General features: G+C 38.5%; 1 protein-coding gene across 1 annotated transcript in view; it reads right to left on the bottom strand.

The window, feature by feature from the left end:
• LOC126268959 (carnitine O-palmitoyltransferase 1, liver isoform-like) overlaps positions 1-25,051 on the bottom strand; it is a 180,382-nt gene that overhangs the window by 75,553 nt on the left and 79,778 nt on the right. Inside the window, exons 3-4 of the mRNA XM_049973958.1 lie at positions 24,126-24,244; positions 13,040-13,173 (exon numbers count right to left, since the gene is read on the bottom strand). Of these exons, the coding sequence (XP_049829915.1) occupies positions 13,040-13,173; positions 24,126-24,244 (253 nt within the window). The remainder of the gene's footprint in view (positions 1-13,039; positions 13,174-24,125; positions 24,245-25,051) is intronic.

Below are 25,051 nucleotides of genomic sequence, written 5' to 3'. Positions count from 1 at the left end.
TTTCAGAAACGACTTCCTGACACTTAAATCTATACTCGATGTTAACAAATTTCTCTTCTTCAGAAACACTTTCCTTGCCATTGCCAGTCTACATTTTATATCCTCTCTACTTCGACCATCATCAGTTATTTTGCTCCCAAAATAGCAAAACTCCTTTACTTCTTTAAGTGTCTCATTTCCTAATCTAATTCCGTCAGCATCACCTGACTTAATTTGATTACATTGCATTATCCTCGTTTTGCTTTTGTTGATGTTCATCTTATATCCTCCTTTCAAGACACTATCCATTCCATTCAACTGCTCTTCCAAGTCCTTTGCTGTTTCTGACAGAATTACGATGTCATCAGCGAACCTCAACATTTTTATTTCTTCTCCCTGGATTTTAATACCTACTCTGAATTTTTCTTTTGTTTCTTTCACTGCTTGCTCAATATGCAGATTGAATAACATCGGAGAGAGACTACAACCCTGTCTCACTCCCTTGCCAATCACTGCTTCCCTTTCATGTCCCTCGACTCTTATGACTGCCATCTGGTTTCTGTACAAATTGTAGATAGCCTTTCACTCCCTGTATTTTACCCCTGCTACCTTCAGAATTTGAAAGAGAGTATTCCAATCAACATTGTCAAAAGCTTTCTCTAAGTTGATGTGATGGTCTATGTGATTTATTTATGCAATTACACATGTGCTTGATCTAGGATTGGCAGCTACAGGTTTCATAATGTCTTTTTTTTTAAATTTGGGGGTTCATATCCTCCTCCTTGCACCTACCTGATGTGCATCATCTGACACAGTTCCTCTCTCTCTCTCTCTCTCTCTCTCTCTCTCTCTCTCTCAATCCTGATCAACATGCTCAATTATGGGATGCTAGGAAGTCACCTATTTAGGAATCTTTCTGCATACAATTGAAGAGCTGCACTGGCATTTCCATGAGCTCCACCATATCTCAAATGCATTTCAGTAAGTTCTTGCCTTCATGGTATCAGAACTTAACTACAGCACATAAAGCACAATAATCAGACAACTGCACAGTGATTCATGTTGACTAGCTGCATGTTGAGAGCACAGCACATGTGGATGGAATGGGTAAACTGAAAGATGGCAAACACTAAGTAAACAACTTTCCATACACAGACTTAGGTAGACTACTGTAGCTGTGAGTTTCTGGTCTTCCATCTTCAACAGCAATGTAAAGTCAGTGGATGGAATGGTAGCTATCCAAGTGACAGGAGGTCAAATACCTCCTCCTGCTGTAGAAACTTTATTTCACATTTCTGGCTACAGGTTCCTTGCCGGAAAATTTTCCAAACTGCATCCACTAAAATCTCCCAAATTTTTAAAATATCATTTTGTATCATCTTTCGTACTAAAAAGTCTGTGTCAATCTAATGCAAGCAATAAGCAAGATGTGTATGAATAGTCTAGTTCCAATATAATTCTCCCTAGTTGATTATATCAATGTTTGTTGTTTATGCATTCACTTAAGCCACACATAAATTTAAAAAATTCATGATTCTATTCAGGCTATAAATTATATGAATAAGATGCTTTATTCGCTGTTATTGATCACATTCATCCTAACAGTTATGTCCAAGTGTAAATGTGTAATCTAGACAAGTAGTCATCAAACATTTTTGCTCAAGACCCAAAACTGACATTGTGAGATGGCATCGGTCTTATTATTAATTGGTAACCTACATAAATTAGTACATTATGAGCCCCCAATAGAATAGCTGTATTAAGTGTGCAATGAGATGGCTGTGGCCCCCAAGTACTTACCATTAAAAGTCAGCATAATTCATAACACTTCATTTTTTGGATGTCATTTTTCTTCCACTTGTGACACGTTAAACTTCATAGTCCTCTGTATTCTGCAACCCCTTCATTCTTTGGTAACCCCATTGTGGACCACTGACATCATCCAGCATCTAGCACCTTCTTCTGCCCCGCTCTCTCTTCCCCATAATAAAACCTACAACTGCCTCTATCAGAAGACAATCTCCCAGTCTAGCATCCTATTCTTCACTGTCAGCAACATCCTCCAATCTTATGAGTATTGCTTCATTCTTGACTTCATCAGTCCAGGTGATCAGCTCCATTCTGGGCTGTGTTGAGATTTCACAGCTTCCATTCTCCTCTCTTCCTACTTTCTCAGTGTCCATGATTCTGCTCCATACAAGGCCACTTTCTTAATTATATCCTCAAAACAACAGCTAAGAATCTTTTCTGCCTGTCTCACAGGTGTGATTCTGACTCTAATGACCTGCTCATACTTTCTGCTTCCCAAATACTAAGATTTCTCTCCCTAACTTATACTTTACACTTCTTTCTTTAAGGCCATAACCATGCCTTTCATTTTATTTTTTATTTTCATTCTGCATGAAGTATTAAGTAAGTCTTAATTTAATTTTATATTCCCTGATACAAATATGTACGGCACCTGAGGATGAATATCTCTGTTATGCACATTCATGAATGCATGTTGCTTCAGTGTTAAAATTTATACCACAGCTACTGATCACTACAAGATGTGCATGCCAGTGACTTGTCAGAACTAGAAGACAAACAATAAAGCTCACACAGTCATATGATTTTTGGTTTGTGTTTCTGCAGTGCATACATGCGACCATATCAATTTCTTGCCCAGTGTGCCTTTATACAAATAAAAATTGTACTGTGATCAGATATGTCAAGCATGGATAGTGGTTTTAAGCATGCACGTCAGGTGAGCATAAGGTAACTACTGGTCTGCATGACAGAGGGTGGAGTAAGCCATGTAGTGAGAGCCAAACACATGCTAGTTGTGTAATGCAAGTGCAGTTAGTGCTACGGCATTGTCTGTGTGATGGGTCAGAGGCCCAGAGGTCACTGTTTAGTCAGCAGATGGCAGGAAGCACATGACATTGGAATTAGTGACTCACACTCCTACTGAATTTGGTGATTACTGGCATTCCATTTGGAATTTTAACTGAATCTTTCACCTTCACTGGAACCTTAATTCATCTGTGATCAACTCTGATTGTGTGCAGGGTCATCCTCTAAATTAAACTGTTTTTCGTTGGCAAGTCTCAGGAGAATTTTTCATTTTTGTTCTGGGACACATCATATTGGATGTAGCACTGAAGAGTAGGCTTATTATTGACTGTAGTGTCAAGAAATTGTGCCCTGGTAGTGTTCTGCAAATTTCCATGTTACATGTGGCTAATTGGATACCTTTCTGTAGTAGACTTTCTGGGCTATATTGAACTATGAATATGGTATTCTACAGAAGTGATCTCAGCTTCAGGCACTTTGTAATTGTGAATACATATTTTCAGGTTCCACTGGCCCAAATTTGCATATAAGGGGGGTTAATTAATTTCTGTGATTACAGAGCTACATTTAACTGTATTATTCCAAATCACCTCATCTTCAAGAGCCAGGGTGATGTGAGTAGTTAAGTCTGGCAGCAATAAATTGTCATTTGCAGTGTTTGTCTTAGCTAGGGACTGTAGTAACGTGATCGATGGAGCAATGTATCTGATATTGATGAAATGAATATAATAGAGGGAAACATTCTACGTGGAAAAAATATATCTAAAAACAAAGATGATGTGACTTACCAAACAAAAGCACTGGCAGATTGATAGACACACAAACAAACACAAACATACACACAAAATTCAAGCTTTTGCAACCAACGGTTGCTTCTTCAGGAAAGAGGGAAGGAGAGGGAAAGATGAAAGAATGTGGGTTTTAAGGGAGAGGGTAAGGAGTCATTCCAATCCCGGGAGCGGAAAGACTTACCTTAAGGGGAAAGAAGGACAGGTATACACTCGCACACACACACATATCCATCCGCACATACACAGACACAAGCAGACATTTAAAGGTTGATTTGTGTGCAGTTGCATGTTATGCTTCTGTAAATTGTAAATAATTTTGTTGTAGGTTTTTCTGGTAACCATCCTAATGTTGGTTTTCTAACAACCGGATCAGTTGAACTGCCATTTAGTTATTTACATATTGGTATCCTTATGGCCAGTTACGATGCACTAATGTGAAATTGGCTTTGAACTTAAACTTAACTGTTTCAAAAAGAATATCTTGGATGATTTTAATTTTAAAAAAAGATATTGGTTTTAATGTTTAAAGAAAAGAAAACTTGGACAAACAAGAGCTTCAGTGATTATTCTAAATATCTTGGATTTTTCTTAAGTTTTTGGTTCTAATGCTTAAGGAAAAGGAAATTTTGGGTAATTTAGAATTTTTTAAAAAAGCCATTTAAAAAAAAAGAAAGAAAGAAAAGAAAAAAAGGGAAGTTTGTGAATTTTAGAACTCCAGCCAGTATTCTAAAAATGTTGCATGATTGATTTTAATGTTTTAAGAATTACTTGTCTTAATGTTTAAGAAAAAGAAAGTACGAAATTTCCATATGTGCCTGTATATGCCTGTGTAAACTAAGAAAAACCAATAAATATTCTGCCACTGTACTCAGCTGCTTATCACACCAGAACTGTTGTGTTCTAGCTTGACCAGCTTAAAAGGTTACTTTTCCCTTTCAAAACCTTAAGAAATGATCCCAACTGTTAGCACAGAGCATAATTACAAAGTATAACACAGGCATAAACTGATGTATTTAAGCTCTGTTGTATTAGAACTGTAAGGAAGTGTTTTGTTTTATTCTGGTACTGTTTGTAGTTTTTGTGCTTTGGTTTAATACGGATTTATGAGGTGTCCTGGGGCTAAAGTATATACATAAGGATTGCTTGTAGTACAAGATCTTAATTGGAAAGGCATCCGAGGAGGACACAACTGTGGAAGTATGCCAGTGGCTGCAGGGGATATTGGAGAAGCCTATAAACGTCACCTTACAGACAGTCAAGGAGTTAAGTGCTGCAAGTACAGCATATTCATCATTGATTGTCATCATTCAGAAAGGTATTGCCCTAGTGGAAGGCTCCTCCCCCTCTTGCGCCAAGCTCACATGATTGCATGCTCTGGCAGACCATTTGGTCAATAGGATTAATGATGTCCATTCAATAAATGGGGATGTTAAGAAGGTTGAAGTTATATCTAAGTTGCGGGAGCAAGCCTTGTCTATGCAACAGCAATATTAGGATGTAATGTTTTACAAGAGACCCAGTGCTGTCTAGATTATTCCAGCATGAGGTTGTATTTTAAATTTCTGTCTGGGGAAAGAGTTCCACTTTGTGCTCACCAGGATTCTTCCATGGTGGGTCCGATTCAAACTAAAGAAAATCCATTCAATGTTCAGCATTTACTGTCCAGCCAGGCTCAGCAGTTAATTGGTTTATTAAAGGAGTTTCTGTAGGTTCTTACTGATCTGTTAGGGGTAATTAATGAAATACATTGTAAGATCAGTTTAATGGATAATATACCAGTGAGATGACCATCTTATCAGCATTTGCCACCCAAAATGCAGGAATTGCATGAGATTGTCAACCAGCTGTTAACAGATGGAGTGATTAGGCCATCTGTTTTGCCTCATACAGCACCTATTTTACTCGTGCCCAAGCCTAATGGCTCTGGGTCTAAACCAGTAGCTGACTACAGGGCTCTGAATAAAAAGGTAGTACTGGAGTTGCATTACTTGGTTTCGTGGAGCACAGATCTACACTGTTCTTGATTTAAATCAAGCATACTATCTGATGAACAGTCTAAGCTGATAACTGCATTTTGTACCATTTATAAACTATTTGGGTTTAATCAGGTACCTTTTGGCTTGGCTACGGGAGCTGCAGAGCTGTCCTGTTTATTGGGTCCAGTATTCAATGCGTCTTCAATTATCTGGATCACATAGTGGTATATAGTTTGGACTTCCAAGAACATCTAGAATACCTCAGGCAAGTTCTGAGTCGCCTTAGGGAAGCTGGGTTGACCATGCCACCCTATAAGGTCACGTTAGTGCGGGAAGAGATTTCCTTCCTATGGTATGTTGCATCTGCTGAAAGGATGAATGTCAGCCAATGTAGAACACAAGCAATTTACAAGTTTCCTAGACAATGGAATGAAAAAAAACATAGTTCATTTCACTGGAATGGTAAAAACTGTTGCGCTCCAGAACTGACTTCGTTAGAAGAGCAAAAGGTAAAAATGGGGGGACTCACAGCAAGTGCCATTTAAGGCCTTGAGTAATTTCCCTGTGTTTGGCATTCCTAATTTCAATTTGCCATTTTTCATACAAACAGATGTATCTAATTCTGGTGTCATGGTTGTTCTCTTGCTAGAGCAAGAGAGATAATGTAGGCCTGTAGCTTAGGCCTTGAGGGCGTTATCAGGACCTGAGACTCATTATTCTGTATCTGAGCTTGAAGCATTGGCAGTTTTGTATGCCTTGGGAACATTTAGATTCTACCTTGAACATGGAAGATTCCATGCAGAAACAGATAATCAAGCCTTAAGCTGGGTCCTGGTGTGCAGACGTAAGACTGGAAGAGTAGCCCACAGGGCAGTTCAAATTCCAGCCTTTTAGTTAAATGTTGAACATATTAGGGGCACACACAATCAGGTAGTGAATGCCCTGAGTTGTATGTTCAAAGATATTGTTATGAAAGATCCAAACGAGACTATCTCAGCCCCACCTCCTGTGGAAGCTGTGGTGGAACATCCATTAGGAATAGTGGCGGCAGCTATTTTAACCAAGATTCCTGAGCTGTTTAGAGAATTAGGGGAGGAACAACATAGAGACCAGGACTTAAATCCAGTTACTGAACAGTTGAAGGGAGGACATGAGGTGGAAGGCTATTTCTCGCACAAGTAGCAGTTGTGTTACTGTACTAAGTACAATGACAGGTTAAAGATTTATGTCCTGCAAAAACTGGTGCCTGCCATTTTCACTTGCTTCCATCAATCCTTGTGCTGAGAGCATTTGGGTGTGCACAAGATCAAAACTGAAATAAAGGCGGATACAGATGTAAAGAAAGAGCTTTTATGTTCCATCAGGCAATTTAAACCAATGGGTAAATTATTCATAGATTATCTCAGTCTGCTTCCATGCACTAACGATGGTAATCAATATCTGTTTGTCATTGTAGATGCATTTACTAGATTTGTGTGGTTGTTACCAAGTAAAAGTACCATGATTGATTACAGCTTCCAGCAGTCCAAATTATTGATTTCTAGCATCAGTGTGCCTTTGTGCAAATAAAAATTGTTCTGTGGCCAGATATGACATATAGGGATAGCGCTTTTAAACACATGCTGGGCAAGCCTTAGGTAACTGGCACTCTGGATGATGGAGGGTGGAGTAAGCCATGTAGTGAGGGCAAGGCACACACTAGTTGTGTACTTGAAGCACGGCAAGTGCTGTAGCATTGTGTATTTGATGGATTGGCAGCCCAGAGGTTGCTGTTTAGTCAGTGGATGGTGAGAAGTGCATCACATCAGAATTAGTGCCTAAACTGCTGCTGAATTTGGTGAGATTGGCATTTGGAATTTGAACTGAATCATTCACCTCCACTGGAAAAATAATTCGTCTGTCTGTGATCGAATCCAGTCGCAAGCCGGGTCATCCTCTAAATTTAGCTATTTTCGGTTGGCAAGTCTCAGGAGCGTTTTTCCCATTTATTTTGGGACACATCATATTGGATGTAGCACTGAAAAGTGGATTGGGCTTATCATTAGCTGTAGTGTCATGAAATTGTACACTGGCAGTGTTCTGCAAATTTCCGTGGTACATGTGGCTAATGAGATGCCTTTCTGTTGGATGCTTTCCGGTCTGACAAATCATATTGAATTATGTGCATGGTATTCTAGAGAAGTGATGTCAGCTTCAGGGCACTTCATAATTGTGAATATATGTTTTCAGGTTCCATCGGCTGAAACTTACACGTAAGGGGGTGAATAAATTTCTGTGATCACAAAGCTATGTTAAATCATATTGTTACAAAATGTCTCATGTTCAAGAGGCAGGTGAATGTAAAGTTGGTTAAGACTGATAGTGATAATTTTTCATTTGCAATGATTGTTCTTAGCTTGGGAATGTAGTAAAGTGACCCACTTACTGATGTATCTGATACTGATGAAAGGTTGATTTGTGTGCAACTGCATCAGCACATGTTATACTTATGTAAATTGTAGTTAAATTTTGTTATAGGTTTTTTCTGATAACTATCATAACACTGGTTTTATGATAATCGGATTGATTAATCACATGTCAGTATACCTATAGCCAGTTATGGTTAAATTAAGTGAAAGTTATTTTGAACTTCAGCTTAATTGTTTTAAAAAGAATACCTTGGAATATTATAATTTTTTTAAGTTATTGGTTTTAATGTTTAAAGAAAAGAAAACTTGGGCAATCTAGAGCTTTAATGATTATTCTAAATACCTTGGATGATTTTAATTTTTTTATATTATTGGTTATAGCATTTAAGGAAAAGAAAATTTTGGGTAATTCAGATTTTCAGTAATTACCTTTAAATATTTTGAATTATATTAAGTTTTTTTAACAGGTTATTGGTTCTGATGCTTTAAAAAAAGGAAACTTGTGAAGTTAAGAACTTCAGTCAACATTCTTATAAATTTGCATGACTGTAATGTTTTAAGGATTATTTGTTTTATGTTTAAGAAAAAGAAAGTACAATTTTTCTGTATACCTGTAAATGCCTGTGTAAACTAAGAAAACCAGTAAATTTTCTGCTTGTGCGCTCAGCCACTTATCACACCAGAATCATTGTGTTCTAGCTTTCAAAACTTTAAGAGAGGGTCCCAAAAACATTTCCTCTCTCACAACCTCTAAATCCACAGTGGCCATGCTACTTACCCTGCTGCTGCTGGGGTAAGCAGTCAACCTTACTTAGCTCACATGTGAATTGACAAATACCAATTACAGTTAAGTACATTTTGAAATATTATTGTTTCTGTGAGTGTTCTTGTTTGTTACTGAACAGGAAAACTACACTCTTAAAAAGCTCTTAACATTATTTGTCTTTGTTGGAATTGGCGGTTAGTTGCTAGAGGCGTATTGTTATTAAATATGGCTCAGAACGAAAGGCCACACGAATACTTGGTTCTGGTAGTTTCATCCAGACCTACATGGTACACTATAACATATCTGGGCTGTATAGTCATTAGGCTACAGGTATGAACACAGTTTCCTAGTATTATGTTTTGCAAGATTATTTATGCCCTAATTGAGTGACAATAAATTTGGAACATGCCTCTTTATTTTTGAGTTCATGTCCAATCTACCAGTGGATGAGGTTTACATACCACACAAAAAAGTTACATAGAACTGAAGCATACAGAAGTACCATTTATGTTTTGCAACACATCAACATCCACAAATGACCACTGATAACATTGTGAGTAACTTCTAAGATACCCCCTGTACCAGATGAAACACACCCTAAAATCGGTTGATGGGTTAATTATTCCCACAACCTCATCATGCAAAGAACATGGAATGCAAGGAAATTAAAACACTATTTGCTGGCCAGCTCTTGTGCAGATTGCTGACCATGGGGCAGCTACTGCATGTGGCAGTGAAATGGCTGCTGGCTGATGGAGGAAGTTGCAACTAGGTGATGTCTGCACAGATGTCTCCATATGTGGTAAGGCTTGCAGTATTGGCATGATGTCCTGTAGGAGGAGGACCCACACTGGTTTGACCCACACAACAGAGACCTTTGCAGTTTTGCTGATGCAAGATCTCATTGGTGTGATCTCCTTATTGCAACACTGGAAAGGGACCAATATTCAGTGGGTGGAGTGTAATTTGATGAGATATGTGTGGAGCATAATGCAAGTACATCCACCCACAGTGTACTGAACAAAATTGGAGCATCTGCCATGATGAGAAGCAAGTAGATGACAGATCTTGGCTATGATGTCTTGGAGCTGTTGAACCAACTGTGGCAGTTCCGCTGTAGTGGCAGCAACGCAGGTGTGAGACAGTCTGCCAGAATGGGTAAAAGTTCACCTAACACAATTTCTGTTACTGATGCTCCAGTGTCCGGCTAGTACACTGTGCGGAGGCCTAAAAAGACCAAGGGACCCATATCTCCCTGTGGCACATGAGAGCTGCCTTTAGGAACTGTGTCACCTTTCTACCATCCATTATTAGTGGGATGGTAACTTACCATATGATGATTCTGTATGCTGCAAATGTTGGACAGTTCTTAGAACAAAAGAGATTTGAATTGCTGGCCCTCATCTGTAGTGTGTGGAAAGAGTAAATGAGTTTTGCTATCCAAATGGCAACAAATGTCTTTGGTGTTGTCTCAGCAGAAATGTCCTCAAGGGGTATAGGTTCCATCAATTCTGTACAACTGAACACCACTGTGAAAAGATATCTGTAGCTATCACAGATGTGGATGTTCAAATTCTGCCAGACACTGTTTAAACTGTCCAATGTCAGTGAGCACATTTTAACCCAGTCTGCATTTATAGCAACAAATACAATAATATGCCCATATACAGACATCTTTTTTAATCAATTCCCACAAAACAGTGGTCATATTTGTTCCAGGCTGCCTCAGATTGTGAACATTGTCAAAAGAAACTTTTTGGAGTTTTGGTGAAATGGAGGATCTCGGCTTCTGCTAAGAGTTGTTGCATCACAGTGTTAACTTAGTGCTAGGCACTGGGATTTGGGTAATGTGCAGTCTTGGGGAAAGTTCAGCCAATAAATGCTGTAGCTGCAGTCTGTATCAGTCTGAGTGGTGGAGAGTTAAGCAATCAGTCATGATGTTTCTTGCTCCTTTTATGTGACATACATCTTCAGTTTGTGCTTGGTGTACATTGTCGCAGGGTGAGCTTCGCACTAAGAAATAATTACAAGTTTCATAAACTACAAAACTGCAAGCAGTACTCTGTTGTATGCTCTCTCTCACACTGTTCTGCGAGTTGCAATGTTTTGAAAAAAGAAATAACAGACGCCATTGCTGGTTGATTTGTTGATGTAGGACTGCACTTACTGCTGTTTGGTTTCTGTCTCTGACTACTGACAGGGGCATAGATGGCCATGGATGAGCAAGGAGCACTGCACTCAAGTTAGACACACTTGAAGAATGCAGAAAGCTTTTTCCATCTCTGGGATCCACTTGAGAGATTGCTGACCTGTGATGAAGTGTCCTGAAATCACACCTGTAAGTGGTGTTTGTGTAGCCCCCATTGCCAGGAAGTGTCAGTGATAGAAACAGGCCATTGTCAGGAAACATCATTATTGCTTGTAGTCTAGTGGCTTCAGAAAGGCTTGTAGAGCTGCTGTCTTCTCCGGTAATAGATAGTTGTCATCTGCTGAAACCATGTGTCCCAGGGGGATTACTTCTGCATTGTTTATGACAAACTTCTCTTTATTCTATACTATACAGTAGTTACATAGCTGCTGACACACATGCTGCACATGTGTTTCATGTTGTTGGGAGTTTAATGAGAACACTAGAATCTCATCAAGAAATGTGAAGCAAAATGGAAGCTCCTTTAACACCTCATCCACAAAATGTTGCCAAGTCCTTGTTGCATTTTTGAGACCTAATGGCATAAATAAAAATTCAAACAGGTCAAAGAGTGTAAATATTGCTATCTTCAAGATGTCATGCGGTGCCACATCTATTTTGTTGAACTCTCTGCAGCAATTTGTGACGTTGAAAACTTTTCTGGTGGCAAATCCTCACCTGAAATCTTGGAAGTTAAGAAAAGTGCACCTGCCTTGGACTGTCCTGTCACATAAAGTATGGTAATCACTACAGGGGCATCATGATCAGTCTTTTATGTGAACTAGGTGCAAAGATGAAGACCACAGGCTCTCAGAACAATGAATATCCCAGCTTGGAGCATTCTGTTTCGTGCTCCAGGAAAATTCTGCCAGCATTCTTCAAAATGTCTTTTTCAGTTGTGGTACCAATATGATGTACAGTGTTGTGCTTGCACCACTATACTCTGTTGGTATTTGTAAATCAGTCAGAGACTACTTCTGTAGGTTTTCATAAGCATTGGTGTTGTCTACCCTCCTTATTGTGCCATAGGCAGGATACCCTTGTATGCCAATTACTGTGCTGTGGAATATTCCATTAATACATAATGAGCAATGAAGCTGGTGATTAATATTGGCTTGGCAACACCGTAATACAAATGTCTGTGTGAAAGGGGTGCCAAGGCCTAAGTCAATAGTCAGTATGTTGTGGCTATAGATGAGTTGTTAGTGCTTTCAAGCATGAATGTTCATCTAGCTTATAGTCAGATGTGCACTGAGCTGTAAGCATGCAATCAGGAAGCCAAGCCTGTATGCCTGTCTGATACATACAACAGCTGCAATGTGGTGGGGTATGCTGGCAGCTGTACCATTTGTGGAGTTGTTTGAATGTCATACTGCTGCCATGGTCATACCAACTGTTTCAATGTGGCTTGTTAACTGCTGTGTGATGATGATCTGCCTGTTGTTTATCTTGTGTCCATGGCTGGCATCACTTTTTGTTCAAATTGTGATCCATCTTGCTGATTCCAGATCACTATGATTATTTGGGTAAGTACAGGGTTTTATGGATTTTGATAATTGTTGACTGAAATGCCTGTGGTATCAGCAAACATTAATAAAGTTGTTTCCAGATTGCTGGTAATCTTGGTAGTGAACTGACTGCAGATCAGAAGATTGCATGTTCATACCATGTCTGGGTCACCACTTACATAACTAAGGCTTACACAGCATGGAAAACAACATACACAGAAATTAAATGTACAGAATTTGAAAATGGAAAACAGTGGCGAATAAAGCATCTAATTCAAGCAATATACAGCCTTAGTGAAACAAAAAAAAAAACTTTTTAAATCAATGTTTGATGGCTGTGAACCCACACACAGGATCTTTTGTAGCCCAACACTGTTTAACTATCATAAAGCAGCAATTTGTAAAAAAAAAAAAAAAAGGCAACAAAATGTACCACAACTATAAATTTGCTCGCAAGTGACAGGTTTAGAGAACAATGAAATTCTTTTTTTGAACTGTGCCAAAATGTTTAGGCTTTTGTAATGTATTCTCTTACAGCGACTATTCTTAACTGCCATAAGTCTCTATAAAATGCCACAATAGTTTTACCTGATTTTCACAGCAATTTGTGACACAATCTTTGGCACTGGTCCATAGTTGTAATAGTGGAGACCAGTGAAAACTCCAACAGCTGCAATTGAAGTTTTTAAAGGAACTGGATATGCTGCTCTTCTTAGCTTATTCTGTAAATTGAAGATACATTTTGTTAACTGTGAAGAGCTTTATATTATCACAACCATAATTAATTAGTGAACCAGTAACAGCTCAAGACAGGAGATACAAAGCACACATTTCCCACTGAGAAGACATTCAGATTCAACTATACTGACTGAGACACAAGCAAAATCCAACGAATGTAAGTGACCATTCAGAAAATATGTTTCTGACAGTCTCATGCATCAACAGCTGAAAAATCAAAAAAATAAAATTCAGTCTTAAAATATTGTATAGAGATTTCATGATACTGCTGTAAGAATAAGAAAACTATTTTATAATTTTTAATCTTACAAATGGACAAATTGTGTATTTGTTATAATTAAATAATAACAAGCTTCAGTTGTAAATTGAATGAAATTGTGCTAAGTACGTTGTTTTTAAACTGCCTGTAGACCTCGTTGCAAGACCCACCTATGACAAAAGATATGTAGAGTATCAAGAAACTACTGAACCACACCCTTTCCTTGTCATTTTAGTAGAAAGTGGATGAATGAACATGATACAGTTACAATACAATTTACTTAATGAGGAAATATTTGTGCAAGCAGTTGTAAAATGTCTTGTCTCGTGAGTGCATAGAAGATAGTTTTTATTTATGTGGTGCTTGAACTGCATATGTCACTGATGTCAGCAAAGATTTAAAGTGGTCTATAATTCCACTGGTATGCTTGTAAGAGTACAGAGAACCAAACAACATACTCATAGAATGAATAATTACTGTGAATTAAACTGGGAGTAATACAATAGTCTCAATTTCTGACTCATTCACTTATACTAAAGCCGTCGGCACACAGATCGTGCTGTCAAACGTCAACATTGAGCGTGCTAAGTTCAACGTGCTGCTGAATGCTCAGAAATGATATGACTTGTAAATACAGTATGTGGGCCAAATTTGGTATATGCAATCACAACGCACTCCAGCAGCAGTTGCAGGATGTTTCTAGTTCGTAAATCACACTGTTTACTAAAAGGTCGTACGTAAAATTTCCCCATTACCTCTATTAAAATGCACATTTCCTCCATCATCCATGAAAAGGAAAGTACCATGTCCAATCAATAAGGACACAGGCTTATAGAAGTTCCATTACAAACAGTAAGATACAAATTTGCAATACTTTTCCACATAAGATATTCATCATTCCCACATTTTAGTAAAACCCCAAGATCAGTCTTACTTGATCACTGATCCTACCCAGTGGCAGAATCTTTGCAACATGTGAATTATGAAGCATAAAAGAAAAAGTAGCAAACTATCTTTATACAAGTAGCACAAGCTGTCCTCTAGATGAAGCCAATCGAACAAACTCACGCCTTGAAGAAAGGTGAACTTATATTTACATAACATCAAATATTATAGTATATACTTATATTAAACTAATAAGAATGTATCAGAACATAATGAAAACACAAATGTTAGGACAAAAAAATTTGAAAGTTCTTTGATGTGAACCACTGCCCTCCGTTTCAATCTTTGTACTGATTAGTGACGCTACTCACTATGCTAAACCAACAACTACTGCCAATAACCAATCACAGCATGTTACCACTAGCTGAAAACTTTAATCACAGATATGTTACTGACTGAAATTTAATAATAACAAATTGCACCAAGAACAATGGGTTTTGGTTGAATCTTCAGTGTGTCGCTGCCTTCAAATAGCATACTCTCATACTGCAAGTTACAATAATTCTTTTTCCATGAATATGATGTTTCTCATTATTTTATTGGAATGAATCATACAGCTAACAACAGGTTTTCCAGCGATTCTCGATTTGCTAGTGCTCAGAAACAGCTTACATATGTAAATGCTTGAAATGAATGCCAATATGGTACCTCACAACTCTTTGCTGAAGGGAGATGGCTTGCATGTGAAATAGGTGGCGTTGTGCCAACTCATTGGTGAATGCTCAGACACATGCTCAGAATATCTGGCATGCTAGATATTGCTCTCCATGTTTGGAAAGACTCCCAAATGTGCTGCATGCTATGACATCAGGAACTGAGCACACTCAAAGCTCAATGTTCTGATGCACAGTCCGTGTGCTGACAGCTTAAGGGAGTGAAATTGGGTTAGTAAAATATAGCCAAAATCTGAATCAATAAATTCTATTTGCAGGAAACATCCAGTACTCATATTACAGTTTCCTCATCAAGATTGGACAGTGCATCAATGGAAACACATTGCTGATTAGATGAATCATGTTTATTGCTTCTGTAGATCAATGAGCGCATCCAGATATACTGTCATCCAGGGACTGGGTGTTCAAAACATGCACCACACCACAGATGCAGGCTGGTGGGTGCAGTATTGTACCTTGGGTAATATTCACCTATGCTTCCACAGGTCTTATCACTGTAATCAAACGCAGCATGACAGTTATGTATTATGTGAACATTGGTGTGGACCACCTGCATCCCTTCAAGATTGATGTTTTCACTGATGGTGATGACATCTTCCAGCAGGATAACTGTCAACATCACAAGACAAAAACCATGCTACAGTGGTTTGAGAAGCAGTATAGTTGAATCACACTGATGTCTTAGCAGCCAAATGTGCCTGATATGAAACCAATGGAGTGCATCTGGGATGCTACTGGGCACCAGCTCCATGTGCACAATCCTCTGGACTGTAATTGCATGACCTACGCAGAGATATCAGGTGCCGTTTGAATTTGCATGTCATGGACGTGTCATGCAGAATTCCTGCTACGTTGCATTCCAAAAGTGAACTGATACTATTAAGCAGGTTATCATAGTGTTTTGACTCTTCAGTATATTTCTCTCGTGTCATATGTGCTGACATTGTGCATTTATCAATATTCAGTAATAATATATGGCTAGATAATTAACCTCTCTTCATTATATGTCATGTTCTGACAGTTCCTTGGTGATGCACTCTGCAATTATGCTGTGGCACATATTACAGACCTAAACCTCAAGAGAGTCTTTGCCCACTGATACCTATCTTTATGTCATAATTTTTGTGCAGTCTTCTTCTGAAACACCACAGATACTTAAGAGTGCTCCTGCATTATAATGGCTTTTTATATCTCAAAAACCTATGAGCATAATCTTGTAGGGTGATGGGCTGGCTAAAATCTGGAGTAGCATACTCTTTTATGTCAGGCTATCAGTAGTGGAATGATTTTTTTCTAAACCCACACTGGAGGATAATAAGGAACATCTGGGTTTCCAGAATCTAGGTTAGATGGTAGTCCTCACTCCTAGATCTTTTTCACACTGTTAGTAAGAGCATGCTGTGATACAAGTACAGTTCTTCTTTGGTTTATGAGAAATTAGTATTGTCCACCTCCACACCCCTATCTATCCTCTTCCCTCTTCCTCCTCTCCCCCCCCCCCTTCCCCCCCCCCGCCCTCTCAAAATGTATACTGCCTTGTCTGCCATATTTGATTTAAGACACCAAGGCAGATTTCCTTATTAAAATACTGGAACATACCAGATCATTACCTCAGTGTATGGAACCTCTGAAAGAGGAGACTGTCACTCCTATTTGCACAAATGGCAGCTATACTCATCTTTATTACTACCTCCCTGTTATTTCTAGTAATGTTAGATGGCTGGTGCCCAACAAGCTGTGGAAGTAACACCAGGTTAAGGTTCTGCCATTGTCCTTATGATGTTTCTGGGGATTGTCTGAGACTTTGCCTGAGTATAGCACATATCAGAGACACACTATTTACATTATACATCCTGCTTATGTCTTCCCACACTTAAGTGCAATTGGTGGTATGCTTAACTCAGTTCATGCACTCATTCTATGCACTTATTTTACTCTTCTCATGATTTTCATGCACCCTTGAAGTGTGGAGAAACTAAAAATCTTCTGAAGATGTCTCTGGATTCCCTCCTCACAACTCAAAATGCTGTACTACAGCTGCATCTACATCCACATACATACTTTTCAATCCACTGTATAGTACCATCATACACTTTTCTATCTGACTTGCAAAATGGAGTGACAGAGAAATAATTTTCTGTGCACCTCTACATGAGCCTAATCTGTCTTCTTTGGTCCTTACAGCCCTTAGGCAGGATGAACATTGGAGGTAGTAGAATTACTCTGTAGTGGTAAACCCTGGTTCTCTAGACTTTTCCAGTATCAATTTGCAAAAAGATTGCCTTCTTTCATCCAAGTATTCCCATCTAAGTTTGCAGAGCATTTCCGTAACACCCTCATACTGACTGAGTCTATCTGTAACAAATCTAGCCTCGTAAGAAAACTACCTCTGAACTGTTCCAATGATTTTGATTAATCTAGTTGGCAGATGTTGTACCACATATTAGTACCACCTTACAAGCATATCACAGCTGGCAATAGAATTATGAGTTTCTGTCCAACATCAATAGCAGTCATGAGGAATCTGGCAGATGCAATGGAGCTTGCCTGATGATCCACACCTCCAGCAAGGTGTGTACTACGAGTGCCCTCATCTGCCACAATATAGGGTGGTCAGTGGCAGCCACTCAGCCCACTTGCACTTGGAGTTACTATGTTCTGACATCTTTGTTCGTGATTGTTCTTATGACATTGGTAACTGGAGTCTATTTCTTGCTGCATCATTTATGAATAGTCTTCATACATCCAAAGAAATACAAGATAAGTAAATCTTCTGTTTGCTGTGTTTCTTGTTCACTAATCTTTTCTGCACCTGTCCAGCTTTTCTACTATGGCAGATGCCCCTCCACTCTGTAGCTCACCTCTCCTTACTGCGCGTACAAACTCACTCACAACATCTGCCAACAAGTCATTGTACTCATGTGTGGCAGTCTTCAAGTATTCAAGTTTACTTATTCCTGTTCTGTAGTCTTTTTGCTTGGTTTTTGCTGTTCCTGCCTACCTTGTGTTTACCTTGCTTGTGCTCTTTATATTTTAGGTTCCAAAGTTGCAGCATTTGCATCCCCTTCTTGCTTTCTCCGTGGTACATTGTCTTGCTATTTTTGCTCTTCATTGTTTGTCTTCCATGCACAGCTTAATTCATAATGGCTATTACACCACAATTGCCTGTGCTGCCTGTAGTTGACCTAACTCAGTTCATTCAGTTTCTGAGTCAACAAATGGCACAACTGCTTAAAGTGATGAATCGCTTTATGATGGTGCTTAAGACCTCACACAAGATGCTGGAGCCTGCACCACCCTTTCATGAGTTTGATGATATGAAGGAAGACTGGACAGAATACCTTGCACAGTTCAATTCACACATTGCTGCACATCACATACAATGTACCAACAAACATTCTTATTTCTCAGCCACAGTGGGAGTGGTTTCTTTTAGATTGTGCACCAAACTTTTCCTCATATCCTGCCCTGAACTAGTAACATACAAAGATCTGCTGCAGGTGCTTACAAAGTATTATGAGGATAAGGTACAAGTGCCAGCTGCTCCTTACAGATTCTTTATATCACAAACAAAAAGGACAGACATGACATGAGTAACTGAAGTGCAAGGCCTTACTAGACTGTGTCAATTCAAGTTTGACTGTGGCAGATATTACAGTGATATAATGGTTCATGATTCCATCGTGCACAATGTAGCTGACTCTCGAATTCAGGAATAAATCCTTAAATACCCAGACCCTCCCTTGCAACAGGTTCTGCAGATTCTAGACTACCAGGATTTCTACAAAAGTGCAGCAGACAGTTTTGAGAAAGTATCTGTTGTGATTAAAGAGGATGTGGGTATATTTCAGTGAATCCCCCACCACATGGTTTGTTTATAGATACACAAACTATTATAAGTGTTTGCAGAAAGATATTGTTGTTGGAGAACACAGCTGAATAAGATGTCTCAGAATAATGTGCAGTCCAAGGTAGAAGTGACACCCACTGTTCTTTGAAGAAGGGTTGCACACTCCTTGACCCAGTGACCTGACACTGTCTTTTTGAAATATGGCATGTGGAATTTCCTGGCAGAGGAAGAGGATCTCAGGCACCATGACCTTCCTGATGTAATTCTTGCTGCCCAGATACAACTTCCCTCCCTCCCCCCCCCCCCCCCTCTTAAATAACAGAAGTTAAGATTGGTTGTTTTATTTTATCTATTTATTTTGTGTTCTGATGATGCATGTTGTGAATACATCTCAGCATATGGAACACGTCAGTTCCACAAATTTGTTGAGGTAACATTCTATGGTATTCTGTAATAGTACTAATCAGTTTCTTATCAAAGTATCTACACTGGGGTGACAGAAGTCATAGAATACCTCCTAATATAATGATGGACCTTCTTTTGCCCAGCATGGTATGGACTCAATAACTTGTTGGAAGTACCCTGCAGAATTATTGAGCCATCCTGCCTCTATAGTCATCTGTAATTGTGAAAGCATTGCAGATGCAAGTGTTTTTGCACACACTGGCCTCTCAATTATGTCACATAAATGTTTGATGGGATTCATGTCAGGCAATCTGATGGCCATGTAATTTGCTCGAACTGTCCAGAATGTTCTTCAAACAAATTGTGTCATCACCAGCTTGCACAGTGCATTGTTAACAACTTGAATCCCTTCTTCTTGGGGCCTGCACCACACTCAAACCCTTCCATCAGCTCTTACCAATTGAAATTGGGAATCATCTGACCAGGGCGATGTTTTTCATCCATCTAGGGTCCAACCGACATGCTTGCAAGCCCAGAAGAGGCACTGTAGGTGAAATGATGCTGTTAACAAAGTCACTTGTGTTGGTCTTCTGCTGCCATAACCCACTAACACCAAATCTTACCTCACTGTCCTACTGGATACGATTGCCATACATCCCACATTGATTTCTGTGATTATTTCATGCAGTGTTGGATGTCTGTTAGCAGTGACAACTCTACACAAACGACGCTGCTCTTGATCATTAAGAGGACACTGTCAGCTTCTGCTTTGTCTGTGATGGGAGAGGTAATACCTGAAATTTGGTATTTTCGGCACACTGTTGACATTGTTGATCTCAGAACACTGAATTCCCTGATGATTGCTGAAATGTAATGTCCCGTGCAACTAGCTCCAACTACAATTCTATTATCAAAGTCTGTTAATGCTCGTTGTGTGGCCATAACCGCGTTGCAAAACTTAGCACATGAATCACCTTAGTACAAGTGATAGCTCCACTAATGCACTGCTGTTTTATACCCTGTGTACATCAATATAGTTATCTCATGTCTTTTGTCACCTCAATATATAACTTAGGTTCTGTTACAGAAAAATAAATTTTGCAGATAAATAACATAAGAATCTAATATAGAAAATTAGATATGTTTACAATCATAAATAGACAAAATCACAAATAAGGATCTGGGAAAGTATGTGAGAGTTACAGGCAGATGGGTACTATTCATTGTGGTTCAGGAACTCTTTTATAGTGTTAAATCACCCCTGCAATGGGCATTGCATCGTCTTTTTGAACAAGAGCTCATCATTTACTAAACACTTAATTTGTGAAGGGATGGCTTTAAAAATATTGTAGCCACTGAAATGGAACCCCTTCTGTTCCGTGTCCAGGTTTGTACGTTCATAGTGGATATCTTTCTTTCTTCTAGTATTATGGCCATGATATACACTATTAGGTTTAAAAAGGACCTCTTTTTCCTTATGAAACTCTTCAGGGAGAGTATATATTGTGGACTGAATGTGCGGATTTCAATTTCTTTAGAAAGATTTCTGCAAGTGGCTCTAGGATGGACTTGACTCATGGCTGTTTCCTGTGTGTATGGTACTTTTCTAGTAGTGGGTTTTTTCCCTCAAAACATGAATCCATATGCTGCAGTAGTCATGAAAATAACTGCAATAACCAAATTTAATGGGTTCCATAAGAGCAAACCTATGTAAAGCACAAGCTTCAGAATTCAGTTTTTTTGCACAGATAGAGGATGTTATCTGACCAGTTTAGTTTGCTATCAATATGTAGGCTCAGGTGTTTTGAACTATTCATCCTAAAAATCTACTGGTCATCTAATTTTTCTCCTATTTTTTCATTCTTTAGAGGTTGTCTGAAACTGAATACAGTTCATTTTACTGTGATTAACAGAAAGACCATGTATATTAAACCAGTTCACAACATCCCTGAGAACATTTTTTAGATTACACCTAAAGTTTCTCTGATGAATTATCAGCATGTAGCAAGTCTCATCAGCAAAGATGGTGAATTTCCCATATTCTGTACAAAGAGGTAGAGCATTAATAAAATTAATAAAAAGTAGTGAGCCCAGAACTAAGCACTCCACACGTGATGGCACCCCATTCTGATGATATTCAGACATCTTTTCTGCTATCCAATACAACTGTCTGTTTTCCATCCAACATGTGCTGTATGAGACAGGATTCATTGTTTGACAAACCCAGCTCCTCAAAGTTGATCATTCTGTTCAAATGCTTTGTTGGAATCAACAAAGTATACTGGTATTTAGTTTCAAGTTTCTAAGTCATTTCATCGCTATTCACAAATAAGCTTAGCAAGATATTGACCAGTGCACACATACAAGAGACACTGTTGCTGGGCCTACACGCATATTTTCTGTCTGCAATCTTAAGTCACTAATTGATAGTAAATTTTTCTACACATGCTCAGAGTTTGCTCTCACTTCGGTCATTCTTTCTGGTATTCTAAAATTTCACAAACATAAAGTGGATGTAATGTTTCAAGGAGCTACCTACATCAAGGGTGAGTCTTGTTTGACCCATATCCCTTATGATGAGGAAGTGTTTCTACATACTGTGTTGTGAAGTTAGTTACAATTTGTGACACATCCATCTGATTTTGAAGTCTTTTCTGTTTCTTTATTGTATACTTCTAACAAAATGTAACAATGATTATGTCATTATACTAAAATACGTCCTCTCAAAAGAGATATTGAATTTCAATTTGAATCATGATGGTAAGATGTAATTTTATTTATTTATGTATGACATTAGGATAAAACCTTTATTTTTATTTATTTTACCATTTTACCCATTCACTTAAATTTATGCTAGTAAACTATGTGTTTTAATATTACAAGCATCCAGTTGTTTTTAGAAAATAAGTAAACTATTATACATGTAATATACAAAATGTTCACATAATACTGTACTATTTCACTTGACTGGTCATATATTACTAGTACACTACTTGCACAATATGTAATCAATAGGAACGAATGAAAAATCAAATCAAATCAAATCAAATACTCTGCTCCCTAGTTCCAAAACACATACACTTAATTTCATTTAGTGTTCATTATTTTGATATTTGCAGTTTCGTTACAATCACTATTATACATTGAGATGACAAGTCATGGGATACCTCCTAGTATCATATTGGACCTCCTTTTGCTCAGGATAGTGCAGCAACACAACATGGTATTGACTAAACAAGTCACTGGAAGACCCCTGCAGAAACATTGAGCCATGCTGCCATTGAAGCCATTCATGATTGTGAAACTGTTGCCAGTGTAGGATTTTGTGCATGGACTGACCTCTCAATTGCGTCTCATAAGTGCATGATGGGATTCATGTCAGCTGATCTGGGTGGCCATACTATTTGTTTGAATTGTCCAGAATGTTCTTCAAACCAATTGTGAACAACTGTGGTCCAGTGAGATGGTGCATTGTCATCCATAAAAATTCCATTATTGTTTGGGAACATGAAATCCATGAATGGCTGCAAATGGTCTCCAAGTAACCGAAAGTAATCAAGAACCCAGTCCAGTCCATGTGAACACAGCCCGCACCATTATGGAACCACAACCAGATTGCACAGTGCATTGTTGTCAACTAGGGTCCATGGCTTCTTGGGGTCTGCACCACACTCAAACGCTATTATCTCCTCTTACCACCTGAAACTGAGACTCGTCTGACCAGGTCTCGGTTTTCCAGTCATCTAGGGTCCAACCGACATACTGAGAAGCACAGGACAGATGCTGCAAGTGATGTCATGCTGTTAACAAAGGCACTCGCATCTGTCTTCTGCTGCCATGACCCATTAACACCAAATTTTGCCACGCTGTCCTAAGAGATACATTTGTCATACACCCCACATTAATTTCTGTGATTATTTCACACAGTGTTGCTTGAGTGTTAGCACTGACAGTTGTCTGTAAACAACATTGCTCTCAGTCATTACATGTACGCCATTGGCCACTGCATATATGTGGTAATGCCTGAAATTGTGTGTTCTTTAATATGCAAATGTCCCATTCATCTAGCTCCAATTACCATTCCATGTTCAAAGTCTGTTAATTCCTGTCATGCAATCATAATCACATTGGACACCTTTTCACACGTACCACCTGAGTACAAATGACAGCTCCACCAATGCAAATGACAGCTCCATCAATGCTCTGCTACTTTATACCTTGTGTACACAATACTAATGCCATCTGTATGTGTGTGTATCACAATCCCATGACTTCTGTCACCTAAGTGTATAAAGCTATACTAATAGTTCCATTCATGATTTGATCTTTCACACTATTTACAAATGCAAAATAAAACATTTAAGGTAAAAGGGACCTGTAGAGAAGTAAAATAACAAGTGAAAAGTAAAAGGAATGTTTTCCATTCAAAACAGAAATTGCTGTGTCTACTAGTAAGATGAACAGAAAAAGTCCCATGACATTAAGCTGCCAATTGCCCCTTGCACGTTTTTCTTTTTCACTAAGTTATGAAAACCTGAGATCTTTTTGTGCCACTTATTGCAGTTCATTGTGTGTTGTTCTTTATGCCTGTCTCTCCTCATCTCCATGTGAACTAAACTCAGTTTCAAGACTAGATATCTCTTAAATATTTTAAAAATACTGTCTATTGCACTGCAATGGTTCTTCTTCCATTGTCATTCCTTGTCCCCTCTTGTTACAGATGTAGGTTGCTCTTTTATCATGGGTACTTTAAGCTGTTACTATGAAAAGTGTTTTTAAATAGTAACCGCAAGTTTTACTTACACACAGCCTCTTAAAGAACCTGCTGAAGGAGTAGCTGACAGGTTTCTGGTCTTCAGCAGACACAGAACTGTAAGAGCAAGTCATCTTTACTGCAGCAGTGAAGACAAGATATAAAGAACCTGCAAAAAGATGAAATATTACATCAATGATTACATACATTCTTCTACTGACTTACTCAAACTTTACAGTGATTAAAAAGCAGTTGTAACCTATTCAGAATTAAAACTGAACGCCCAGAATTATTCTTGCCTCATAACTGTAATATATTGAGATTTAACAGTTCTGCACCAATGTATCCAGTTCACATCAAACAAAATTCAAAACTGAAGCAGAGCTTCTCTTTTCACACATTTCAATAGCATGCACCACAGAATACTGCTACAACGAAAACACAGTAAGTATCACTATAAATTATTATGAAAAACAATGTTTTCGGCACATACATATATACCCAGCAAATCACAGCAAAGAGCATGGCAGACTGTACACCCCACTGTACCAGTCATTAGAGTTTCTTCCTGTTTCAATCACGCATGATGTGTGTTATGAATGATTGTCTGAAAGCCTCTGCGGGTGCTGTAATTATTCTAATCTTATCCTAATGATCTCTATGTGAGCAATATGAAGGGGGTTGGAGCTTACTCTTAGAGTCATGATTTAAAGTCAGTTCTTGAAACTTTGTTAGTAGACTTTCTTAGGGTAGTTGACATCTATCTTCAAGAGTCTGCCAGTTCAGTTTCTTCAGTATCTCTGTGACACTTTCCCATGGATCAAACAAACCTGTGACTATTCACACTGATCTTTTCTGTATATATTCAATATCCCATGTTAGTCCTTTTTTGGTATGGGTCCCACACACTTGTGAAATACTCTATAACAGGTCACACAAGGGATTTGTAGGCAACCTCCTTTTGTAGACTGATTGC

This window comes from Schistocerca gregaria, chromosome 1 (genome assembly GCF_023897955.1).
Source record: "Schistocerca gregaria isolate iqSchGreg1 chromosome 1, iqSchGreg1.2, whole genome shotgun sequence".
In the NCBI taxonomy this organism is placed as follows: Eukaryota; Metazoa; Arthropoda; class Insecta; order Orthoptera; family Acrididae; genus Schistocerca; species Schistocerca gregaria.
Note: the sequence above shows the minus strand (reverse complement) of the source record. Positions and strands in the feature narration are given on the sequence as shown.